The sequence below is a fragment of the Oenanthe melanoleuca genome, chromosome 1, assembly GCF_029582105.1.
Source record: "Oenanthe melanoleuca isolate GR-GAL-2019-014 chromosome 1, OMel1.0, whole genome shotgun sequence".
NCBI lineage: Eukaryota > Metazoa > Chordata > Aves > Passeriformes > Muscicapidae > Oenanthe > Oenanthe melanoleuca.
In genome coordinates, this window is record NC_079333.1 from 106,331,665 (window position 1) to 106,357,537 (window position 25,873).

The 25,873-nt window shown below is 40.4% G+C and overlaps 2 protein-coding genes across 2 annotated transcripts; both read right to left on the bottom strand.

The window, feature by feature from the left end:
• Window positions 1–1,522: 1,522 nt before the first annotated feature.
• On the bottom strand, window positions 1,523–8,803 carry GATD3 (glutamine amidotransferase class 1 domain containing 3). Its single transcript, XM_056499338.1, has 7 exons — window positions 8,530–8,803; window positions 5,913–5,965; window positions 5,169–5,282; window positions 4,712–4,831; window positions 3,515–3,607; window positions 3,044–3,200; window positions 1,523–2,453 (listed from the first exon to the last, which is right to left on the bottom strand). The coding sequence occupies exons 1-7, from the start codon at window positions 8,641–8,643 to the stop codon at window positions 2,325–2,327; spliced, it is 780 nt and encodes a 259-aa protein (XP_056355313.1). The 5' UTR covers window positions 8,644–8,803; the 3' UTR covers window positions 1,523–2,324.
• Window positions 8,804–9,440: 637 nt separating this feature from the next.
• PWP2 (PWP2 small subunit processome component) lies at window positions 9,441–24,858 on the bottom strand. The gene is made up of 21 exons (XM_056499354.1): window positions 24,733–24,858; window positions 24,519–24,631; window positions 23,798–23,892; window positions 23,346–23,445; window positions 22,709–22,852; window positions 22,157–22,292; window positions 21,499–21,719; window positions 21,021–21,164; window positions 20,237–20,307; window positions 19,391–19,527; window positions 18,137–18,285; window positions 17,382–17,529; window positions 16,206–16,356; window positions 15,689–15,869; window positions 14,638–14,785; window positions 13,631–13,739; window positions 13,270–13,335; window positions 12,905–13,123; window positions 11,667–11,817; window positions 10,562–10,636; window positions 9,441–10,414 (listed from the first exon to the last, which is right to left on the bottom strand). Exons 1-21 carry the CDS (start codon window positions 24,748–24,750, stop codon window positions 10,255–10,257), a joined length of 2,736 nt encoding a protein of 911 aa, XP_056355329.1. The 5' UTR covers window positions 24,751–24,858; the 3' UTR covers window positions 9,441–10,254.
• Window positions 24,859–25,873: the final 1,015 nt, after the last annotated feature.

Here is a 25,873-nt window from a genome sequence, read left to right on the forward strand (position 1 = left end):
TGACAATCCTATCCTACAATCTTCCACCAAAGTTAAAACAACTTTCTTCTGATAATAAAAAACTAATACAAAAAAACACTTAGCAAACAAACACAACCAAAAAAACTCACACCACCACTGAAACCTTGAAAAATATGTGTATCAGAGGTTTCTATTCAACACATTACTGGGAAATTAGAGAGAATCTAAAAAATGAAAGGCAATTTGGTGCATGATTCTTAAAAACCCCCATTCTCTCTAAATTCAGAGAAATTTAAAAAGAAGGGTAAAAGGAGTTGAGGACTGTAAAGTGGCACCATCTGGATGATCCAACCACCAACTTCCCCCAGCTGCTCACTGATGGTAACAGCAATTTCTTCAAAAGATCATCCTTCTCAGGGCACCTGAACCTGAAGATTGAGCATCTAAGGAAGCTTTGTGCCACCACAGCTTCACTTACTCGGAACTGTAGATATGAGAAACCCCAAATTCCAGCCCTCAGCCCTGCTGTGGTGAGGGAGTTCATGGGAATGATTAACCCAGAGCTGAGCTCTTGCAGCAGAGGAAGGTGCTGTTAACACAGGCACAACAGCTGCTCTTCCACCCTGGGGATTTCAATGCCATCTCTGTTGTGTGATACTCTGTGACCAAATTTCCTTTGAACCTCCTGCAGATGTGGGAAACACATGCACTTTAAAATGTTATTACATGTTATATGAACAATGACTTCCCATTCTCTGCTAAGCCTCTGTGCATAAAATTGATCCTAAAAATATCCACTTTGTACAAATGAAGCTCATGAAGGGGTGTTTTTGCACTGAGTTATAGAGTGGCAGTGTTCTAAATTCTGTTTCTTACCAACTTAACTCTGAAAATTTAATGAAGAATTTGATGCATATGCAAAAAAGGTTTCAGAGAATGTCCAAACTCCACTTCATGATCCATGCCTACCTTCACAATGACTTTGTGTCTGTGTGATTCCTTTGTAACCTCACTGGAGTCACTGATCTGCACAGGTAATCTCTGAAATCCCCCAAGAAAATAGTGCCAGAAATGAAGTACAAATTCAAATGTGACTTTTTTCTTTTAGTGACCTGAACCCTGACTGAGCAAGCTGAGCATGCCCAAGACTCACACTCAAGCTCCTCTTTATTCACCCCAATTAAAAAATGTCACCCCACACTCCTGGCAAGTGTACAGCCACAAATGGCATTTGCCATACAGCAACTCAATCTAAGGCTTGTAGATTCATTTATAAGCACACAATTCTCCCTTGAATATACAGGTTCACTTCAGCAAGTCTGTAATGGAAGAGAAACTTTAATCAAAGGTAAAGGGCGTAATTTTGCTTGCTTGCTTGTTTGGATTTGAAAAATGTTCAAATAGAAATTGTCAACTTGGAAAAAGTGGACAAGGTTCTGCTGGATTCTATATAGAAAAAATACACAAAATTGGTGAACTGAAAAGCAGAAAAACTGCTAAAATGTACCAACCAGTGTAAGTTATCGCAGGCAGCTCCCAAATAAAAGCGAAAGGACAAAAATAAGATAAAGGCAGAAATTTATTTATTTATACATCATTATTCCAGACATACATACATACATAATACTTCTTTGGAGAAAGCTTTATTAACCTAAAACAGAGGAAGTTAGGATAATTTGAGATTGTTTATTGCATTCACTACCTGTCATACAATTGCTTTAACAGAGGTGCTGTCCTTAAGAGTTGTGCGTCGTGTCAGCAGGTATTATTTTCTTCTTCATTTCAAGACCTTTTAAAACTTTAATGGGCCAATGGATGAGTTTCTCAAAGTGCTACTGTTGTGGCAGTTGTGTCCTGCTGCTGATTGGTGTTTCTTTGTGAAAGCAGAATTCTTCAAAATGGAAACAAAATCTTTTCATTAATATTGAGTTAAATTAAGATGTGGAAGATGGCATTTCCCTCAGCAGATGGCCCTGGCTGTTATTTCCCAGACACAGGCCTGAGCTTAGGCACCTTGAACCATGCATTCATTCCTCTCATCTACCCTCAGCTTCTGAAATGGCCTTGAGTCTCATTTTCCCCCTTAGAGCTGGCTTGACATTGGTGTGCTGGGAAGACTTTGTTTCAGAACACATCCAGTCAGCTCTCTCCAGATGGAAAAGCTCAAGAACATGCTCTGTGTCTCAGCACAGGCTTCTCGTCCTCTGCAATGCTTCTCTCTCAAAAAGGCATAAAAATCCTGCAGCTGGGAATCAGCTTCATATCAGCATTCACTAGAGTCTGAACAGGACAAGCAGGTGCAAATGTCTCCATTGGTCCATGATATGTTTGATACTATGTCCTAAATTTAAACATTTCTGCTTTTATTTGCCAGTTAATTTTAGCACATTCTTTACCATTGCCCCAATGCCATCAAAGATATGGTGTAATGCTGTTTCACACATAAATGCTGGGGTGGTCACCACCTTATTTTTTGTATCCACATGAGCTTCGTACAAAGGAGTTAAGGAAAACACAGCACTTGCAGATGCTGCCTGTAAATGAACCAGCACTGACAAAATCTCACAGCCCCATTCTTCTATAAAAACTTCCTCCAAATATGTGATACCATCCAGCTGTAAAGACAGCTGCAACCTATACTCCAAGCTATGATGAGGTACTTTTGCCTGTGGAAAACCTGTGGAAACACCAGAAAACCTACAAAATTCACTGATGATAGTAAAATGTCTCTGAGTACAGCCTGCAGCATTAGACTTCCAGAAAAGAATAAAAATCTCATAGAGAACTGACCAACTGTAACTCACACCAGTTTTATGTGCAAGTTCATCCAGCACTTAGTGTATTACTGGGTGGCCAGTGGCCAGACTGAGAACAACTTCCAACTCCCAGTGTGTAGTTACACAGTAGTTACACAGCTGTGTACAGGAGAGTTTCTAACCCTGCACTGCACCACTGCAATCTGCTACCCACTGCACATTCCCATGAAAATCTATGTGGAAAAGCACAGATCCTACACGTGCTCATTCCTTTCATGACACATTTCTGAACTGTCTCCCAACATGGAATTACCAGGAAAGGATATGGTTACTTCTTTCACACAGTGCTTTGCTCCCAGCTCTTTGATGGCTCCTGCAGTCCCAGCATAAGGCCACTTGCCCCCTTCCTCTTCTTCATGGCCCACAGTTACCTCAGCACCAGAGAGCACCTTTGCTGCCAGAACTGGGGAAATGCAGCACAGGCTGCAACAGAAGGAATTGTAAGAGCAATTCTACAACAGCACTATTCCAGAACTTGCTCACAACTGTCAAGATTCAAATGGACACAGCTTGAAAATCTGAGACACACCACAAGGTAACTTCCTCTTAGCATTTCCTCAGCCTCTCCTTTGACAAACACCTACACGCATAAATCTTGAAAAACACATTTAAAAAACAGGCTACAAATGATGAAAACAGAAGATACTTTTTCCAGTTCCAACAACACATTTCAACAAAACACAGGCTGTCTCCAAGCTCACACTTTCACACAAATGCCATCCAGCTCACATACATACCCAATAGGTTTGCCTGCTTTGTGGAAGTCTTTCAGGACTCGCTCAACTTCTCTGTTCACCTTGCAATCCTTCCCATCAACAGCAAAGGTGGATCTGTCACAACAAGAAACATACACAAAGCTCAGTAAAAACCTACAAACAGAGGTATTTGCCTATCTGCTGTGAAACTGGCTCCAAAGGATCATCCCAAACTTAACAGCTACTAAAAAATTGGTTAAAAACACTCTGTAGATGACCATCAATGCTTTAGCCAAAATGTCTTTCTTCTAAGGCTTTGGTCTGCCAGAAAGTCCCTTATTTAATAAAAGCATCTCAAAATGAGAATTATCAAATCAGCTTTCTAGGATAACTGAGAAGTTCAATAGCAATCTTTTCAAAGAAGAAAAGTATGTAAGAAGAAAAGGGAAATAACATTCACGTTTCTCAAAGCCAACAAAAAAAAGCATCTCAGTAGCAAGATAATCAGTATTCCACATGGCTAACACTTTTTGTTTCCTTTTTTTTTTTTTGAGCCAGCTGTTGGTTTTATAATTATAAAGCAACAGGGGATTTTTTGGTAGGCAGAGAGAAAGAAACAGAATAATAACACTACAAACACCTGAAACCATTCAAGTTTTACCTTCACTTCCCTCAGACCCAAAAACGAACACCACTAGGGGGAGGAAAAAGGACTTCTTATGCATTATCTAAACTCTTGAATTCTCATCAACATTGTCCAGAGAATTTAAAACAAGACAATGACAAGACTTTGAAAGGAGTATCCTTATTAGTTAGGACTTACATATGTAGTAAATAAGGCCATTTATGGATATTGTGTGAATCTTGTTTCACAGAACGACAGAATGGTTTGTGCTGGAAGGGACCTTAAACATCATCTTATTCCAACTCCTCTGCCATAAGGAGGGATCAGGCTGCTCTGAGCTCCATCCAACCTGTTACAGTGCCTCACCATCCTTACAGCAAGCAGCAGCTTCTTCATATCTCATCTAAACCTACTTTCTTCAGTTTGAAGCCATTCCCCCTTGTACTGTCACACCAGACCCTTGTTAAAAGTCTCTTTCCATCTTCTCTGTACATTTCTTTCAGGTATTGAATGCCTGCAATAGATCACCCCAAAGCCTTTTCTTTGCCAGGCTGATTATGCATAGTTATTTGTGAATATTTAGTTGAGGAATCTGAGGCTTAGTTGGCACTCACAAGTTTTTGGCAGCTCCAAATCCACCGGGGAATATCACAGCATCATGGTCTGCTGTAGTCAGCTTAGCCAGGCTTGTGATTTTACCACGAGCAATTCTTGCAGATTCCACTAAAACATTCCTTGAACAACCAGAAATAAAACAATGTGATTGATAAAACATTTGTACACATAACAGTGTAAATAAAGTTTTGCAGAGGAAGAGGAGGGTGAGGAAGGGAGAAAGTAAGAACACTGGTATTTAGTAACTGAAGCTATTGATGGTTCTGAAATGCTACTGCTGTGAAACACAGGCACTGACAGACTGTATATAATCAAGTCCAGAAAACTCATGTAATATCTTCTCTCAAACAAAACCACCACAGCTGGCATAAAGCTACCAAAGGCATTCAGCCAAGTGCTACAAGTGCCACTGCAGGCTGCTACATCTGAAGAATGCCTAACACATCCCAGACTTACCTTGACTCAGCTTCAGCTGGCTGTCCCTTACTGTGGTCAATGACATGCATCTGAGGCACATCTGGAGCATACATCTGAACCTCAGCTCCCCCACGGCTCAGGTGCACCAGTACACTACAAAAATGGAGATATAGCATGCAGAAAACTTTAAGGGAGAGGCTTTATCTGACTGCTAAATCTGCTATAAATATTCCACCAACTGACTTTGAAAATGAGGAAAAACATTCTACCAAAGCAAGCAACCAGGAACAACAAAAACTTCCTTTCTCCAAGTTCACAGGTGTTATGGAAAAAATCCACAATTAACATAGCCATTAACATTTAATCTAGGTCTAGGTGACACATCTCTTATTAATTCACAGCGAGAGTTAATTCTACTTAAGCATTAACAATTCTACTGTTAGATTTAGCCCCAGGAGTGGAAACTCAAGTGGCTCTGAAATTAAGTCTGTATTTAGCTCTCTTGAGATTGAATCTGGAAATCTGAATTTCTATTTCTGAAGAGTCTCTCTCAGACTCATTGCTCTGGTATTACATGCATGGTGCTGCATCTTTGGACAATCACTGACTTCTACAAGAATGCAGCCTGAGCTCACAATTATGCTGTGAGAAAACTGTGAGAAAGCTTCATCATTCATCTCTCAGGGTAATTCTGATGGCCAGAGGCAGCAAAACTTAATTAAACAAACTGCTGCAATATAATGGAGACTTTTCTGGAGCCCAGAGTCCCAAAAAGCAACTTACGCTGATGCCTCGTGGATTTCTGTGCCATCATAGACACCACAGCCAGACAGGACCTGCAGAGAGAAAACAACAGAGTACTGCAGGTGACACAGAGCTCCCCACAGGATCTCTCACAAGCTAAGATTTTAATAATAGTTAACAAATGACAATTTAACAGGCTCTAATTATGCCAGTGAACACCACACTATTAGCACTGGGATCACCACTTGGCACACTGCAGAACTGGCATTTCCTATTTATAGCAACCCATCACAGGGCTCAGAAATAGCCACTATTTATTTCCTGGCTTATATATTTCTACCACAGCTAATAAACTGACATGTTAACCCTTAGTATATTTTTATTGTGCACACAGTGGGTTATTCTGAGTGTCATTCATCTTTCTTATGAAGTGTCCATATCCATGCGAAACACTTTCTCATCCAGCTGCACATCAATCAGAGGAGGGACAGAAATGCACTTTGAGGTGGCACTTAAAATAAACTGCTTCACCTGCTGCTGTATTTTACCTGAGCATCAGAGATCAACAGCTAAATCACTTTCAAAGCAATAATACAATTCTGCTGTATTAGCCATGCTTTTCTTTAACAATGTGGAAAGACTACTTTTAATTTGTTTATACACACCAGAGAATAAAAAGCACAAAGCAGTCAGCTACCCTTGCATGGGTGGAGACATCTGACAAAGTAGAAGGAGAAAAAAAAAAAAATTAAAGCCACTTTAAGAATCAAACACGACCAAAATAATCCAAAGGTTTTCAAGTTCCTGGAAGTATACAGATGAACTCTTTTGGGGCTTTTTGTTTGGCTCTTTGTTCTGAAAGAAAAAATCCAGTAAAGAAGTCAATTTCTTTTTCTCTTTTTATTGGTTTGGTTTGTTTTCTACTTTAATCTCTTCCTTCCTGGTTTTCCCTCAGTTGTTTCTTTTTTTGAAACTTGAGAGTTTTTAAACATAGATACATGAATAGAAACAACTGAAATGAAACTCACAACTGAAAAGAAACTCGTAACTGAAAAAATCTTAGCTGGTAATGTCAGACTTGAAGGAACTTTCAGGTCACAATACCCAGATGTCTGCTACTATGGGCACTCACCAAATATCACCATCACTTCACCAAATCAGCAAGATACATGAATGTTCTTCTGTCCGTGTTAATCCTGTTCTGATATTTAAGAGCTGTCTTTTACTTCACAACTTCTTATTTTATCTTTCATTTAGTTTATAGTGAATAAACAGACAAGCAACTGTGATAAGATTATGCCCTGTGAGCAACACTTCATTTTTTTTTTTTTAATTTCAGTGAAACCAAAATACTGAAACATTATTATTGTAAGCTCTTCTATATAGAAACTCTTCTGTTATTTCAGTACCTGCTTGGTAACAAATCTGTCTTTTACCACAGACAAAAATTTACATCACTAATGCAGAAAATCACATTTGTTTTCCCAGCTCTATTTAAAAAGCTGTGACTTGCTAAAATGACACTGTTTCTGTTGGGTTACTTTTTAGCCATTTGGACCAGCATTCTGTCCTTTCACTAGCCAATTCTGCCCCAAATTGATTTCTTCATGCAGCTAATGCCTTCTTACTCCTTTATATTTAATGCTGCCTAGACTATGCAAAGTTCAAGCTTCACAGACTGTCCACTGAGTTCCAAAGCTGTGTATCCATTTGGGACACCATCTACACCTGTATTTTCTTTTAGCAATCTGTAGCTTTTCCATCTCCTTGCTTTCTTCTGTATTTCTAACATGTTTTACGCCCTTCCTGCCACAAAGCATAACCCAGTTTAAATAAATCCACTGCCAGTACCTCACCCAGTAACACTATAAACTATTCCAAGTGAAATCCTGGGCTCCTCAGTGCAAAGGAGACACGGAGCTGCTGGAGTGGGTTCAGGGGAGGGCAGTGAGGCTGAGTGAGGGACTGAGGAATCTTACAGGGAATGGCTGAGGGAGCTGTTCAGCTTCAAGAAGAGATGGCTGAGAGGAGACCTCATTAATGTGCACAAACATCTAAGTGGGGGGTGTCAGAGGATGGGACACGCTCTGCTTGGAGGTGCCCAGCAATGGGACGAGAGGAAGGGGCACAAACTAATGCAAAGGAAGTTCCATCTGAACATAAGAATTTCCTTCCTGAGCAGTGACCGAGCATGGGGATAGATTGTCCAAGGAAAGTATGGAGTGTCCCTCACTGCAGATACTCCAGAACCGTCTGATACAACCCCGTGCCATGTGCTGGGGGCTGGCCCTGCTTGAGCAGGGGCTTGGACCTGGTTTAACTGTGCTCCCTTTCCAGCCTGACCATCCTCTCATTCCGTGTTCTTCCCAAGCCAACTCCAGACCAACAATAACTACACAGACTCCAATTTTTACATGTTTCCCACTCCCGGTCTGGCTTCCTCCAAGTTTCTGAACTCTAAGCAGCCTTCTCTTCTCGAATTCAGCGTCTCTCCAGCATTTCCAGCAGGGGAGGCTTTCCCAGGCCTCCACCCTGGCACCGACCCCGGCTGCAGGGCCGAGGGTGGCTGTGGAGAGCCAGACAGTAAAAAAACAAACACACAGCCCCACACGCTTCCCCTCAGCGCTGCCCCGGCCCGCGCTCCTCCATTACTCACCACAGCGACGCGGGCGGCGCGGCAGCGCCGAGCGGAGGAGTGGAAGGAGGCGAGGCCGGCGGGCGCTGCTCGCCGCAGAGCCGTGCACAGCGCCGGGGCTCGGGAGGGCAGCATGGCTGGGGCGGGAGAGCGGCGGCGCAGGAGCCGGGACGGGCAGCGGAGGAGCCGGGAAAGGAGCGGAGGAGCCGGGAAAGGAGCGGCCGAGGCCCACGGAACCGCGAGGGCCGCCCCGGAGGCCGCTGCGCCCTTGGCGGCGCCCCCTGGCGGCGGGGAGGGGCCGCCTCAGGCCCGTGCTCCCTTCCCCACCCTCGCCACAGGGAATGGCTGCGGTGGGAAGCGGAATGCGGGCAAAAAGATAACGGCGCGGAAATTATAGGGGGAAATAAGCAAGGTGGCAGAGGGTATAAAACTGTTGGGTCCTTCGAGCGCACGGAGGGCCTGCAGAGAGACCCTGATAAATTAGATAGGCAATCACCATGTGTAGGAAGTTGGGAAGTGCTGGATTCTGCTCCTGGGATGGGACAATCCTGGATGTATGGACAGACCGGTGAATGAAAGGCTGAAAGGAAAGGTATTAAACTATCAGAGTGCCCAGAGGAGGGCAGAGAAGATGGTGAAGGCATTGAGGAGAAGCTCTGTGGAGAACTTGGACTATTCATCCTGGAGGGGACTGAGGGGAGACCTCATTGCAGTTACCTTTAATTATACCTCTTGTCTATTCCAACAGTGAAAAGTGGCCAGAAAATCCAGAGGAGCAGAATATGCTGAGAAAATCAATTCTGGATCACTGGTGATATCTGCAGCCCTTTCAGCATGTGGCTTGAAAGTATTACAAGGACAGACCCAATTCTTTGTATTCAGGTCCTTACTCTTATTAGCCAGTTCTCCCATCAATTCACAAAAACAGAGGGAATCAAAAGTTTCAGGTTTTAATGTGTTAATAAACAACGTTAAAAAAAAGACAAGAAAGGGCTCTCATAACAAAAAAAAAAACAAAAAACAAAAAAAAAAAAAAACCAAAAACCCAACAAGCCATGATATTTGTAACACATTCTCTTGCAGTTTAAATTACATTATTGAGTTGGTAATATCCAAACAAATTTTTACTGCGGTATCTCAAAGCTATCAATCAAACCTCGACACAAGTTGTAAAGCCCTGTAAATTTTCTCCAATAGTTTCTGATATAGGTCCTCATTTCTCCTCATTATTGAAATCTCATCACATTTGGAGGTTACAGAAGTATGAAAACAATGTTCCAGAAATATGTACATATTAATTCCAAGTAAAACAATATTTAAAACAAGTTGAGACCAGTACATTTCCAATTAAGAAAATTCTTTTATCCTTTCTAAAATTCAGAGTCCAGCGTAGGACAAGACTGCACTATAAAATTCACTTAATATGCAAAGCATTTTAAATAAAGAACAAACTTCTTCCAGTCGTACTTTTAACTTCACTAAGAACACTTTTTTTGTTTTCTTACTAGAAATTGGGAATTATTTAGAAAAAGAAATCAGTTAAGCAAGAAATCTATGCTGTCAAGTTTACAGCCAAACAGAAATAGGCAAAGTGCCATCCATGCCATATCCTACATTTCCATCACTACCTCCCACAGAACTCCATCACACCATTAGGAACTGATGCCACTATGAGGGCCACTCATTCTCAGTGAATACCACTGCATAAAATACTGTCTGAGGTTTTCTCCCTCTTACAAAGAGTAATTAGGAACTCAAGTTATCCTTATGAGCTTCTTGCATAAGATAATCACTGTCAGAATCCAATTCTTCTTCATCCCCTGGTGTTTCCTCTGCCGGACGTTTCATGCCCCGCTGCTGTGAAATGGCCAAGGCGTATTTGATGTTGTAGATGTTCCACTCACAGCTGTAAAAATAAATAGGAAAATGTTGTTTTCCTCCTAAAATAAAAACAACTCTAAAAGAAGACTGTCTCAAAAGTTTTAACAGCACACTGTCACCCCCAAATCACTCCAGGATTTTGATTTGAACTTTCAAATGTAACAATACATACAGTTTTGAAACATCTTCAAAGTGACGTTGGATGCTCTTCTGAAGGAACTGAATCACAGGGAGAAGCTTCACTGACCTTGGATGGAGAAAACATGCCATTTGCAGTGCAGTTCATATTTACATAAGGAAATCTAGGACTTTTCTATACTCTCAAGATTTTAACAAGCATACGACTTCCATGCCAACTTTTTAAGGTAATCCTAAAGAAACAAAAGCTCTCTGCTTTTGATTCTACGCACCATGATTACACTCAATACAAGTAATATATTTTAAGAAATATTTTTTCTAATGTCCAACTGCATCTTGAAGAGCTAATTCTGCTTGCTGCAGCAATGACAGTTCCTTTCAGATGCTACAAGACTTCCTGAACAAGGGGAAGTTTGTTTTAAATTGTCATCTTCTATTTTAGCAGGAACAAAAGGAGAGATTTTGTTCCAGTCATTTCAATAACTAAAACATTAATACCCATGTTAAAGCAAAGGAAGAGTTACACAATGAACTGTTTTTTAAATTGCAGGACTCCTTCTCAGATTACCTCTCGCTTAGCCTATTTTAAATTTGTAAATTTGCCTGGTTTTGTTCCTAGAAGTTCAAAAATTCCGTATTAGAGGTGGACTGAATATAATCCACAGATCAGGCCAGTGCAGTTCTGAAGTATTCTGTAGGAAGGCAGAGTACTACCCAGCTATAATCACAATCTAAGTCTGTAAAAATGCGATCAATACCTGCACATCTACATTTAAGGTGCATAACTGTTTAAAAACACAATTGCCAAAATCTTACTATTACTCTTGAAATCATTATGCAGTTACTGTCTAAACAACTCAAGCAAATTTTTCATTTGTTGTACTTGAAATATATTTCTGCAATATATCTTCTCAAATCCATTAACGTATTCCAATTCTGTCATACACACTTTTTAGAATATTTTTAGACCTTTAAGAGCAAAACTGTAACTTTTATCATAAGTACAGAAGTTGTAACACTGAAGAGTTCTAATTTTAGACATTATCTAGAATGTCAGTAAATGTTAAGTAAAAGCCTTGAACTAACAGGTTTTTAATTTTAATATCCTTGTCAGCATTTTGACTTTCATGGGATCTCACTTTGTTTTTAGCTTCTGTCCATGCAGCATAAGCAACTTATGAGCCCAAATAAGATAGAACTCCAAGTGACAAGAGGTCTCAAATGCAGAGGCCAGGAACTCCAGTAACTTCTCCACATACAGGTCTGGCAGTGATGAGCAGACAACATCAACTGTGCAAAAAGGAAAAAAAGCCCATAAACATTCAATAGAGTTGAGTTACTATTTGGAATAACATAAGAGACCACAGGAAAGTGTAAGGGGGAAGAGAAGAAAGCAGCATTTTGGCATGTGGTGGGTATATAGTACTGTACTTCAGGGTACAGTACCACAGTCTCTCAGGGGACAAATGTTCCTTCTTTGAACCTTCCAAACACTACTGTATTTAAAAGCAAGAAATTAACTGCTCTCCAAATTCTTTCTCCTAGCAGAGAACTCTCCCCAGGCAGCTCTCCTTCAGAATTTTTACTTCCACCCTTTCTTCCTCTTTTCTTAAGTAACAGATTTTATTGTTACTGCTTCTGACTTCATTCAAATTTCTGTATTCAGTGGAACTAGTTATGCACAACAACCAGGCATGAAGTGATACTTGAAAAGTCAGTAAAGTCACCTGCCCACACAGGAAGTGTCTGAATTCTGTTAGCAACTGCACAGCACAAAGAAACACAATTTAGAAGCACCCAAAATAATCTCACATATAACTAAATGACCTAATTATAATAATCCACTCTCAAAAATAGCTTTTGCTAAAGAAACAGGCACACAATCATCCTGTTAACACTGGATTGCAACAGCCTCTCCTCAGTTGTACTCTGGCCTTCCAATCATTTTCTAAGCCCTCCACCAGATGTTCTGGAGTATTAATGACTTTTCTTGTGCTGTCAGTCCCAGAACTAGGCACAGTACTCCTGATATGGGCCACAAGTGCTCAACAGACAAGATTCACCAGTTTCCTCAAACTGCTGATGACATTCTGGTTACTGGTTAATGGTTTTCATCACACAGGCACAGTGCTAACTTGGGTTAAACTTGATGTGCCATTCCAACAACAACTGCTTCTGAGAAATGACATCCAAAAATTCTGCCTGCACATCTAGGCCTGACCAAATTCCATGCAGAAGAGTCACTAAAGGAGCATGAAGTAGATTGGTAAAATCAAAACATAAATTAACACTAACATCTACTTTTACACCTCAACTTATTTTGGCTTGCACATGTCTGTTTGCAGATAGCTCAGCAGATCATGGCAGATCCACTCACCTTCACTGCTAGGGACAGCCTCTATGACCTCCTGAATTAATTTCTTTTCATTCAGCTTGAAGGCCATGACAATAGCCAGAGTGAATTCCTTCTGACTCAGCGTTTTGCGTATATTGCTGGGTGTGACATCAATATCCAGCTCAAAAGGATCAAAAATTACCCCAGAGTCCAGCGAATAGAGCAGGAGACCCTCTGTGGTGGTGGCTGCCCAGCTTCGTCCTAGAAGAGGAGTAACAATATTTAACAAAAAAGAGAGGGGTTCTAGAATGGAAACAGAAGAGTAATGATAATCCTCTAGTACTCTAGTACTCTTTTTTTTTTTAATATGGAGTAAAAAAAATCCTAAATTAATTGTTGATACCAACCTGTAGGACAGAATCGCACACAAGTCACCCTTATTTCTGGTTTAAAGTGTCGATAGCTCATGTCACCTAAAGGAGAAATTTAGAAGTGATTTAACATATTCACCACAAGTTCACAGTCTAGTAGTTATCAGCTCTGACTATGATGTTACCATTAAATAATGTGCTGCATGGTAAAACCTGGCAGAATAAAGACTGGGTAAGGAAGGCACAGTCCATGTCCAAGAGTAATCCACTACATCTTAAGTGATGGGACCAAATTTTGTAATCCTGATGTTAAAACTGAGCTCAACAAATCAAGCCCTTCTTATCTGTGCCAAAGGTTCTGATGCACATAAAAGCAGAAACGAGAGCAAAGCCATACCTCTTTTTACTCCAGGAAGAGGGATGGCAACACCTTCGTCACCTCCACCCCCTTCATCAATCAGAGCCATGCTGCCAAATTCAGTCATTTTTCTCCGATCTAAGTATTCCTGGAAAAACATGCAAGTTCCATTCACTGCACTGAATCTCTTCTCAAACGGCAGACCTCAGTTTAGACTGTGGTTTCACATTATTATAACTTTGTTCTATTCCAGAGATGCACTGTTTGCTTCTTCACTGCAGCCCTGCTCTTTCTGTCCTGCAGGTTCCATAACTGCACTGTGCTAATGCAAGGGCTGTGTGGCCAGAACACTGCAAATGAGATTTTAGGGACTTCACAATGTGAGTATTTAAATACCCATTTCCTCCAGGATTCTGTTTCAGCTGGTTCACTTTCTTTCAAGCCAAATGTTGAGCTACTCCAGCTCATAAACCACTGCTACAAAGAAGGATATTTGGCACCACAGTCAGATACAGCCTGACATGAACAAAGGAACTATAATCATTCTTCCTGGTAAAGGGATGGTGGAAAGAGTTACTGGAATTTTTTTTCCTTTTGATGTTTTTCATCATTCACTTTACTTTTGAAGGAATTTAGTTTGGCATTTGGAATATTCAGAAAGAGAGAACTTATAAAGGTCAGTGATGTTTCTCTGTGTCCACAAAAAAAAAATCCTTCATTTCTTTGTTAACACAAACTGACATGCAGGGAGTTAGCTCAGTGCAAAATGATGGTAATTTAAATGTTCGCTTCCATTTTAAGTCTAGTGCCAACTAACTTAGTATGCTTGAGAGTTGTGCTCATTCAACACAAGCACACTACAAATCTGGCAAGAGTTTCAGGAATTAATTCTGTTCCAAGAGGAATATTTCCTTCCCCCTCTCTTGCACAAAAATAAACCCATTCTTAAAAAAAACATTAATGAATCACTCTTAATGAGATGTTATGCCAAAACCAAAGTCTTGTGGGGGTGAAGAAATGAAAAAAAGACTCCTGTGCTCACATACCTCCATTGCATCTAAAGAATGGTTGCATGAAATTTCGAATTTTTTCATAAGAACCTGTTCCTTGACATTATATATACAGACGAATTTTGACAATCCACCTGCCAGAATAGATTGACCATCTGCTGAGTAGCACAGAGTTGTAAAAGATCTGGTACAAAAAAAGAGAAAGCAGTTTAGTTTCACTGTCACATCTGAGCTAGAAGACATGAGTACAATGTGAAGACTTAGAGAATAAGCACTCCATGGAAGAAATGGAGATCTTCATTCACATGTTGTGTACTTCACACACAAATTTACTACAAAGCATTTGGTGCCTTACTATGAATCACAGACAATTTAGAACTTCAACAGCTTTTTGAAATACTTCCATACTTTGAAATCTGAGACAGCTCAGTCAATGAGCTCTCAACTACACCATGCACAACATTAAAAAACAGTCAGAAGAACTACTGAAAAACCTATGCCATGGCATATTTGAAAGACATGGTTGAGAGCTCACCAATAAAAAATACTGCTTTCTTTCAAAAAGTTTTTTTTTTAAATTTGTTTTGACTGAAAGCAATATGAAAAAAAAGGGGGGGGGGAAGAGAAGAATAAAACATTTCTGATATACTTTCTGAGAGCACACAAATTCAACTTGCCTTTAACTTGCATAGTAACAGGTAATAAACCCCACACTTAAATTACCTTCTTTAAAAAACATAATAGTTTCTACATACTAGTGGTTGTATAGTAGTATTTCTGTAGGAAGGTATCTACTTAAAAACCTAACCCATAATAAATTAACTACTTGGCCTGAGAACTTAATATTATGTTGGCAACCCCAGTTCATAACTGATGAGAAAGAACATGTGCTCAGAATGATGCAGTGAGAGAGCACAGCCAACTACAAAATGGAGGTATCTAGATGTCAGGCAGTCTTTTAAAATCCAGCATCAGAAATATCTGAACAGCAGATGGACTCTGAAATCTTCATGCAGAAAACAAATGGAAAGACAATTTAGAAGTAACCCAGTGGCACCCTCCTGTCACTGCAGCCCCCTGGACGTACTTGCCCTTGGCTGACTGCTTGGCTGTTATTTTATCCAGCTCCTTCCTCCCCATCTGGAGATCGTGCCTGCCCTCGATGGAGCCAGTCTGCACTGCATTTTCATGATCCCAGAACGTTATCTGGCCATTCAAAGCAGCAACTGCCAGCTCCTTGCCGTCAGGACGGAAGGCAACAACAAGAACTGTGAAGAATTTAATAACAATTCAAAATGCAGTCAGATGCTTTTCTAAGAAAACACCCTTATTTTTTCTAAGATCTTATCTCAGCTATTAGAAAAAGATTAACAGTAAAAAGTATGACTGTACTTCTTTCCGTACAAATGTTTAGTTAATTATAAAGCTGAGCTAGAACTAAATTAAAATATTTATTGCACTGTTAACCAAGTACAAAAGTGAAGTATCTGAACTTTTGATATCAATTTCCATGAATGAGTCTCTTTGTATTTGACATGTTCTGTTGTTATTAACATTTTTTACATAGTATTTTTATATTTGATAAGAGAAATAAAACAAATTACCATCTGAGTTCATCATAAATGTCTCCTTAGTTCTCCAGCTGTCCAACATATCCCATAATTTGACAGTCTTATCCCAAGAGGCACTAGCTAGAACACACTTCATTGGATTAAAGGACAAGCTGCTGATGGGACCCTCATGACCTGCTAAGACCTAAGAAAAGAAGAAAAAATCACCTGGAATTAGGTGAAAGAAACTGAAATCTGTGTGGTCTGCATTCAGTAAACTCCATATACAGTCAATAAACCATGCCTGACTTGTCCACACATGTTTAAGATCATTTTTGGATGCAGGACATGATACACACCAGTGATTCTCAACTTTTTATTTTCACAAGTTTTAAAAAAATTCCCTGATGTGTTACCACTATATAGGCATCTACAATCACTCCTATGCACACGCTTTAGGAATGCAGTGTACCATTTTCCTCCCTCCTTTCAAAACAGTCAGATCAGCTGTGAAAAAAACAAGTCATTGCTCTGAGAATTCAGTATCTCCTGCAGCTGGTAACACTTCAGAACAAAAACAAAAATAAAAACTGAGAATAAGAGTAACAGAGATTTTAATTTCATGGAGCTCCACTCCTCAAAAAAATTATCAAGGAAAGAAACAAAACTCAAAACTCTGGAGATCCAGTCAGGTATATCCTGAGTTACTGAAGTGATCTGTATTCCATGGTTGTGCCAAATCAAGTGCATGAATCACTGAGCTCTTCTACTTGTATAAGATGTATAGAAATGCTTAAGAATTCAAAAAATAATTGAAAAATCATGCCCCTGATCTGCTCCAGAAAAACCCTTCATGAAATCTGTATCAGTCTTAATATAGCAACTAAACTTTCTGCATCACCTGCAGAAAATATGCAGAAAAGAATATCTCTGAACAAGGAAAGACTCTTGTGTCTCTGTAGGTCATCAACACTGGTGTTACTTCATCACAAGAAAGAGTTTATTACTCAAAAACTTAAAAAACTATTTTCCACACAAATTCAGGGGGATCTCCATGCAATTAATTAAAAAAAAAATTCTGAGAGCAACATAGTGTAGCTCCAGTTTCGAATATAAATATAACAAAACACTTCATGTTGTATTGAAATCCCCTGACTAATCCCAAAGTTGCTGAGTATCACACACTCCACAGAGTGTTAAATTCAAGCCCTCCCAACACTAAGTCCTTACATCCAGCAGCCTCCCACTCTGCATTGACCAGATGAATATTTCAAAGGAATCCTGGGAACCAGCTGCCACAATCTCACCACTGGAGTCCACAGCTAAACAGGAGAACTGACTTGGTCGAGGAGACGTAAAGGTACGGAAATTCCGGTACCTGTGAAGAGGTGAAAAGAAATTATGAGAATATTTTAGGTAGATTTCAACCTGTGTTTAACAAGTTTATTTACAAAAGGAGATCGTTTTCTTTTTGTAAAGACTTCTAAGCTATGAACAGAAAAAATACTGTTTGTGTAAAATTAGATGTGATGCCTCAGCATGATTACAAGATTGAAAAGAAGTATGAAAACCTCTGTAGAAATAAGAGACAGAAATACTATGAGGAGCTTTTTTGTATTAAATAGCATGTGTCAATTTTTAGAAACATGGGCTTGTTTACACACCCAGTTCTGTGCACAGCTGTATTACTCTATGGAAAGTGTTCTTAGGCAGGTGCCTTCTCCCCATTTGAGTAAAGCAAGACAATAATCTTCCTGGATTTCCAGCTTCTCTGCGGAAATTCTTCCAGAATTTTCTTCACAGAAACTCGATGGACTAACAGCATTCCTAATTAGTACCTAAATTTAAATCAAAGGCTGAACCAAGTCAGTAAGGCAGTGCTGCTCACCTTTGAGACTTCAAACAAGCAATCAGCAGTTGCTGTGTTTTGGGGGGAGTGTGAAAGCTGAGGACTAAATGAGAGACAAAAGCTTTCATGCAGTTACCTGTGCAGATCAAAGGCACGAACTGTTCCATCGAGGGAAGCACTCAGAACAACGTAACCAGTGGAAGTGAAAGCTACAGCAGTTACACCACTGTTGTGTTCTGTAAAGGTGACAAAACAAAAGCTGCTTGAAGTGTTCCACACTTTCACCTGCAGGACACAAAAAAAAGAATTCTTAGAATCTCCATTGTCAGTAAAGAGAGAAAATAAGGGTAAGGCAGCAGCAGAGTAAAGAAAACCAAAATCTAGAACTCTGCAATGGCATAAAAGATTTTCAGTAATAGCAGTGAAGAGGCTACTGCTTATCACTAAACCTCTTAATACACTTTGCAACATAAAAATCCAAGTGGAGATAGTTGATACAATCCAAGTTGGATAGTTGAAACAAAGTTACATTTAAAGGTAAGTTACACTTGGTGAGCATCTGGAGCTTCCAAGCTAATACTGTCAAGTAAGACAGGAGTCAAATTGAAAACCAACTCTGAAGCCATTACAGAAGTTACAATTGAGATGATATTTCAGTTGGGTTGTTTTGTTTTTTTCCCTGAGCGAAAATGTTATGCATTTAACTTTCTGCAGTTTGAGACTTCTCGGTTTTGGCCAATTTTCATCCTGAATGGCAGAAACCATGAAGTGGCAGATCTTTTTCTGTCATTTAAAAGTTTTGAGAGGAAATTAAAAGCTACTATTGTCCCATTTATGTGCCAAGACATTGTGGCAAGACATCTTTTAAAATAAAACTACCTGCACACACAGCCTATCATTTCAATGCAAGTCATCCATGAGAAGTTAATTTTTCTTGTAAATAACAAGCTTCTGGAATGGTACATTTAAAAAAAAAATACACTTTTATAAATAATTTGAAATTAATTTCATATCGAAAAACAATTATTAAAAGAGAAGAAGTTGGGTGGCTGAAGTTCATTCATCCCAAAATATCAAAGAACCACAAATAAATTAACACTTAATGAATTAGATATTTTTGTGTTTATGGTGACTGGACCTATAATAATTTAAAAACTATCTGCTTGAAAGTGTAAGTCATGCAATTTGCAGCCACATGTAGTAACAAAGCAAAATATATATGCTCTAGAGAGAAAAATCAAAACATTTAAGGGATAAAAATGTATGACTTTTTAATAAGAAAAACAAGTACTAGCTACAGTAACAGAGCTGTCTACATAAAATGGGAAGTCAAGCTGCTTTTTTAGTACATTGTTAAAAATTGATATTCCAGCAATAGTGCCTCACTTACCTTGCCATCCTCCCCTCCAGTGACTATGTACTGTCCATCTGGAGAATATGCCAAGGAAACCATGCTGTTGAAATGGCCCTGCTGCTTCAGCACGTAGGACTCACTCTGCCATTCCCACACCAGGAGCTGACCCAGACCTGTAAGCACAGCAGGATTAACCACAATTATCAACACAATGACTTTGCTATTGCAAGTCACAAAACACACAGTGTCAAGTGGGTTTAAAAATCCCAAAGGTTAATTTCTGCAAAAAAACCAGGCTGAATTCTGCATCTTTCAGTCCTAATAAGAGCTTTTTCCTTTTACAACTTCAAGGCAATTTCCCCAAAATTTTCCTCCATGAGCTGTAACTTGGAACAATGTTTTCAATACTACAACAACAATGGTATCAACCAGTTGATAAACGAGAAAGAAAAGCAGGGCTGCATATAAGAGTAAAATTCTGGGTTTCATGCAAACCATTATGGGCAGGGTGGGAATGCTGGAACATCCAGGCATGTTTCTAAAATGGCATGGGCAACATGTGGCAAATGAAGAGAGAATAGCCCAGAATGAAAGCAGAAATTAACTACAATGGATCTGGGCTCTCCCTAACTCTAGCTCTGTTAGAGCTTTCCTATATAAAATACTCTTTTTTCCTGTATTAGCAAAATACTTTCCTGAATCATCAGTATTCTGTGATAGATTCATTAGTGATAGCTGCTTTACTATACCTAGATACCACAGATATGAGACTATCAATTATTTAACCTTTGGAGTCAAAATTAGCAAGAAGAATTTGGGCCTCATGCCCACCCCATTCCTTATTTTTCCAATGAATACAGAATAAAAAACAACCCGACAAACCTGAACATCCAAAAGCAATCCAGTCACCAGTGCAGTTGATAGAAATAGAAGCTATCCTCTGGTCTGAAATACTAAAGTAAGAGAATTAACCAATAAACAAACCTGTGTGATAAAACTTCAAGTCTAATATTTATTAATGCCGTTCAAGCAAATTGTTGATTGTTTTACTGAACTTCTGTACCACTGTAACATCAAAAATCACAAAATTAATTCCTTTATTCCACTCCAAACCATCAAATATTCCTTATTCAGAAGGAAGGCAGAGTACCTGCAACCCAAAGATGTGCTTGCCAACAGAGAGTAAAACTCCCTAAGTTTAAGAAAATAAAACAGGGGGTTTTGTACATAGAAATTGTTTAGCAGGCATCCTACAGCTATGGAAAAGAAACTGATTTGATTTCTCAACTTAGACACAATTTACAGATAATTTTACATATGCAGAACTTTCCAGCTAATATTTTCTACAAAGAAACTGAAAATATTAAAATGAACACAATTAAAGAAGTCTATAGCCAATAACCATGAGTCCTGAGTAAATTCCTTATTCAGATCTCACTTTTCCAAAATAAGGAGAGGAATTATATGGTGTTTACTACACAAATTTATGGTTTTGCCTTTCCAGAAATTGCAGTATTAAATAGATAGTCATGTTTTAAGATTTTTGTGCTCTTTTTATTCATCTTTCACAGCTTAACATGATGTGTTTTCAGTTAAACAAACATGAAACCCACTTCCCTTCCCCCACAAAATCCAAACCAAATATGGTGACAACCCCAAATCTCACCTCAAGGAGTGGATCAGATTGAAATCTGGAAGCTCGTGGAGGTGAAAGATTCCAGAGGCAAAACCAGTGACTAAAAGGTGTGTTTTCTTGTGATAGGCTGCAGCTGTCAGGTTATTAAAATCTCCCTCTTTATTGAAAAAATACCTGGCACCCAAGAAACAAAAAAAAAAAGGTGAATGGTAAAGAACAGTATGTTGTTGCTAGAGCTGCATCTCTAAGCAGCTCACCAAAGAGGCTGATGAGCCAAAATAGCACACAATGAGCCAGTATTTCTTATATTGTCAAAAATAACAGCTGTTATTCTGAAGGTGAAAGGTAGTGCCCATCACATAATCAAGGTAAGACAGACAGGAGTTCTACCAGAACTACTTAAAATGGGATCTGCAGTAAATTTCTAAATCCTGGACAATTTTATACTGAGCCCAGTAAAATAAATCCCCATTACAACTTCGATTTTTGATAACTGAAAACCACTTACTTTGCAACACGTGAATATTTAACTTTATTTCTAGTCTCTTGTTCACTTGGATCAGCTTTCCCATGAATTTCTTCACCCTTTGGCTCTTCCAGCAGCTCTTCATCATCTTCTGCTGCCTTCTTTTCCTTTGCTGCATCTTTAGGGGGCATGGGCTTCAAACCATCCAGCTCAGTGTCACACTGCCACACACACAGAGCTGCATCCTGGCTAATTGTGTACAGCTAGAATACAAACACACAAATTATTACTGTCCAATACCCATGCTCTGTGCTCTGCAAAAATATGAATATGGACTTGCAGAAGGGTTAGCAAGTGTGCATTCTATTCTCAGGATAGAATCCAAGATATTTTGAACTGGAAGTTTTACTTGTCCTGAGGACTGGTGAATTATTTTGCCTGCCCTCAGAAAAATTTTGCAAGGACCAAAGGCAACTTGAATACCAGTCAGCATTACTGCTAAGCTAAATAATTTTTTTTATAGTTAAAGCTATAATGTTTTGGGGGAGCAAATTTAAACACACAATTATGGCAGAGCAATCAAGAGACACTTCTGTAGTTTCTAAAATCTGAGATACTGTCAAAACAGTCACCTACAGATAAGATTCTGCTTCAAATCCTTTAATATTAAAATTCATGCATGTTGTATGATTATACATACATCTAGGCTGTTCTCTTCAAAAAAGCAGGCTACTATGACATCCTTATGGCCTCCAAGAGAGTAGTAGATCAAGTTTGCCCATCGTTCTGCTCCAAACACCCATGTAGACATATCCTTGCTCCCCACTGCAAAGCACCTGCAAAAGAAAAGGCAGGTTCCAGTTGGAATACTGGACTGCAAAACTCTTCACTGGCTGGAGAATATTCTGAGCTCAAATCCACAAGTCACCACTTTATTTTACAAACAACAGAGTTGTAAGCTGAGGGTGGTGACTGTAGCAGAGACAGAAAGGGTTAAACACATTTAAAAGGCCAATCACACATTACTAGGATATGTTCCTTTTATGAATTACTATGCGTTTTCAAGCAAGAATCCACTGCTGATCCCCAATATATGCATTTTTATACTTTCTGGTCTGCCTAATTATATTTTCTAATTAAAGACAGAATTTTTAAAGCTAGTACAATACTTCAGAGGAAAGAAAATGGGACTGCAACCTACATTCAAATATCAACATGTGCAGCTAGACAGTGCTTCAGTTTAACAACTCACTTGGAATCATCTGTCCAGTCAATACAAGTTGTTTCATCATATGGGCCATAGTAGGTTTTGTCCAGAACAAATGCATTAAATTCTCTTTTCTTCCCAGGAGCATGGTAGAGGTAAGCAAGATTGTCTTTTGTAACCACAAATTTCCTGGCATAAAAAGGGGGAAAAAGACATAATTGCACACAAAGCTGATAAAGCAAACAACTGTTCAGTACAGGTTGCAATACAATGATACAATACAATAATTTAAAGGTTCCTGCACTACTGAAACAATGAAAATGGATTGCTTTTGAACAAAAAACAAAGTATTTGCAGATTGGTATTACCCCCCACTTTAGCATTATAAAAGAGAAACCTTCAGTAAAAACCACTGAAGTTGAATAATGATATTCTTATTCTCCAAGCTGCAGAAGGAAAAGTCTGAACACCCAAACCAGGATATTTTATTTCCAAGGCTTTGCTTTTCTTTTCTACCCCTCTCAACTTTACAGATAAAGTGACTCTGATCAGCTCAAAATCTCCCCTACACTCATGCATAGGAAACATTCGCAGATTGATCAGGATGTCTTCATAATCACAACCAGTTTATTCTAGGGGCAACTCCTCCTGTTTTGTTCTAAAGCATGCACTCTCTACTTACTTGCCATCAGGGGAAAAGCTGACACTGTGAACTGGCTTGTGAAAATAAAACTGGTGTATCACACACTTCCCAATCAAACTCACAAGCAAGGCAGCTCCCTCTGTAAGGGCAGAAAAAAAGGATCATGAGAATAATTGAGTTCCCAAAGAAATCATAACCCTAGCATACCTTCTTTTCTTAAAGAGGAGGGGCTAAAACTTTTCAAGACAGTGTGCTTAATATTATTAAAATAAAAAAATACAATCCAAATTATGAGACATTATTCTGTAAAGAAGTTATTTTTAAGTTCTGTAAATAAAGATACCTTCCCCAAAAATTCTAACGTAATTTTTAAAGCAGACCACTTTTAATTTAGTGTTAAGGCTGAACACCTAACAATACAGATTTCCTCTTCTCAAGGCTGCATTTTTACAGAATTCTTTTACAAAACAGACATCTATTTGTGCAAGTACCTTCATCAACTAGAATGGCAAGGCTTCCATCTGGAGAGAGCCCCACGCACACAATATTGAGCCGTGTAGCCAAGGGCAATGTCTCACACTTGTTACTGCAACAAAAGCACAGAACAGTAAAATGCAGGAAGAACACCTTTAGTCTCAATGAAATATGGTTTGATACCTGTTAAGAAAACAGACATAATTTGGATGTAAAACCCCCACAACTTTCTTGAGCTGTCACAATCCATGAACAACAACTGGGTTGCTCTGTGCAGGGGCAGGAGTTGGACTCGATGATCCTTCCAGCCCAGGATGGTAATTCTGCATAAGAGACAGGCTCCTGACTGGAATGCAGGCACAGGAGCATCAGTCACAACTCTGGCACACAGGAAAGGCTGACGATGCTCTAAGTTTTGTTATATACAAGACAGAATCACACAAAGAAACCATACAACTAAATCAAACACAAACCTCTTTCTCCTTTTTTTTTTCCTCTGAAATACACCTTTACATAATTCCTCTGCTATTCTCCACACGGGTGTACCCGCACAACAGCGTGACAGCTATCCCACTAGGCAGGCCTCTCCCTTTTAATGCTAAAGCAGACTCTTTCCAGGACATTTTGGCAGGCCGAGCATCCCGGGGAGCCCTATGGGTTGTGCTCCAAAACCCGCTCAGAGCTTTATTCCCCCCGAAACCCCCGCGCTGGCAGCGCCAGGCCCTTCCCCGCTCTCACTTCTTGAGGTCGAAGAGGGAGATCCTGTTGCCGACGGGGCTGATGAGCGAGTTGCCATCGCGGGTGAAGCTGAGGTTGCCGCGGCGGTACACGGTGCCCAGCAGGCCGGAGAACTGCGGGGGCAGGAAGGGGCAGCGTTAGAGGGGCTGGGGATCGGGGGAGATAATGGAGAGATGGTGAAGGGATCGGGGGCTGCCCCCCGGCCCGCGCTCACCCGGTACGCGAAGCGCATGGCGGCCACACGTGGGGAGCGCGGCCGCGGAACTGCGGCGCTGAGGGCGGGCGCTGAGGGGCGGGCGTGGAACGGCGGCGCTGAGGGGAAGGCGCGGAGAGGCGGGCGGACTCTGAAGGGCGGCGCTGAGGGGCGGGCGTGGAACGGCGGAGCTGAGGGGAAGGCGCGGAGAGGCGGGCGGACGCTGAGGGGCGGCGCTGAGGGCGGGCGCTGAGGGGCGGGCGGCCGCGGAACGGCGGCGCTGGGCCGGGATCCGCACATGCGTCGGGACCGGGAAGGAAGGGAGGAAAAGAGGAAGTGACAGAGTGAGGAGAAAGCTTTGGAGCTGCTGCCGCGGGCTGCCAGTAGCACCGCTCTGTGTCCCCTTCCCCGTCCACGGGCCCGCCGCCACCGCCCTCCGCAGCACCGGAGCCAGGGGAGCTGTGGATCTTTTTTGTAAATATATCACGGAATTTATATTTCTTAGTAAACGCCTTGGGGTGACTGCGGGAGCTGGGCTTGTTTAGTCTGGAGAAGAGAGGACTGAGAGATCTCATCGATCTATATAATTATATCCCATGCGGGTGTCAGAGGATGGTGCCAGACTGCTCAGTGATGCTCAGCATCAGCATGAGGAGCAATAGCTGTAAAATAAAACACAAGGAGTTTCAACTCAACCTGAGGAAGAATTTCTTTATGTTAGAGGTGGCAGAGCTCTGAACAGCTGCCCAGGTAGACACAGAGTTCCCTCTCTGGAGACATTCCAGACCCACCTGGATGTGTTCTGTGTCACTGCTCTGGGTGGCCCTGCCTTGGCTGGGTGATCTCCAGAGCTCCCTCCAACCCTGAATATTCTGTGATTCTGTAATTAGAGTGGAACAACACAGAGTGCCCAGTGTATAGATGTGGGAGGTTTATTTTAAAGTAGTTTAATTGCAGTGGAAAGGATGGTGGTGGTTTGATTCTTTTTAATAAAAGTGTAAAAATGTCACGAAGAAAATACATAAGAAAAAGAAAGAAAGGGAACAGGTAAGGGAAGATAGTGGGAACGTAACACCACCCATGGATCTAGTGATGAGACTTGAGTGTTGTCATTTTGATGCCCCTTGGTCAGAGAGATGGTCACAGTCTTGATCCTTTGGGG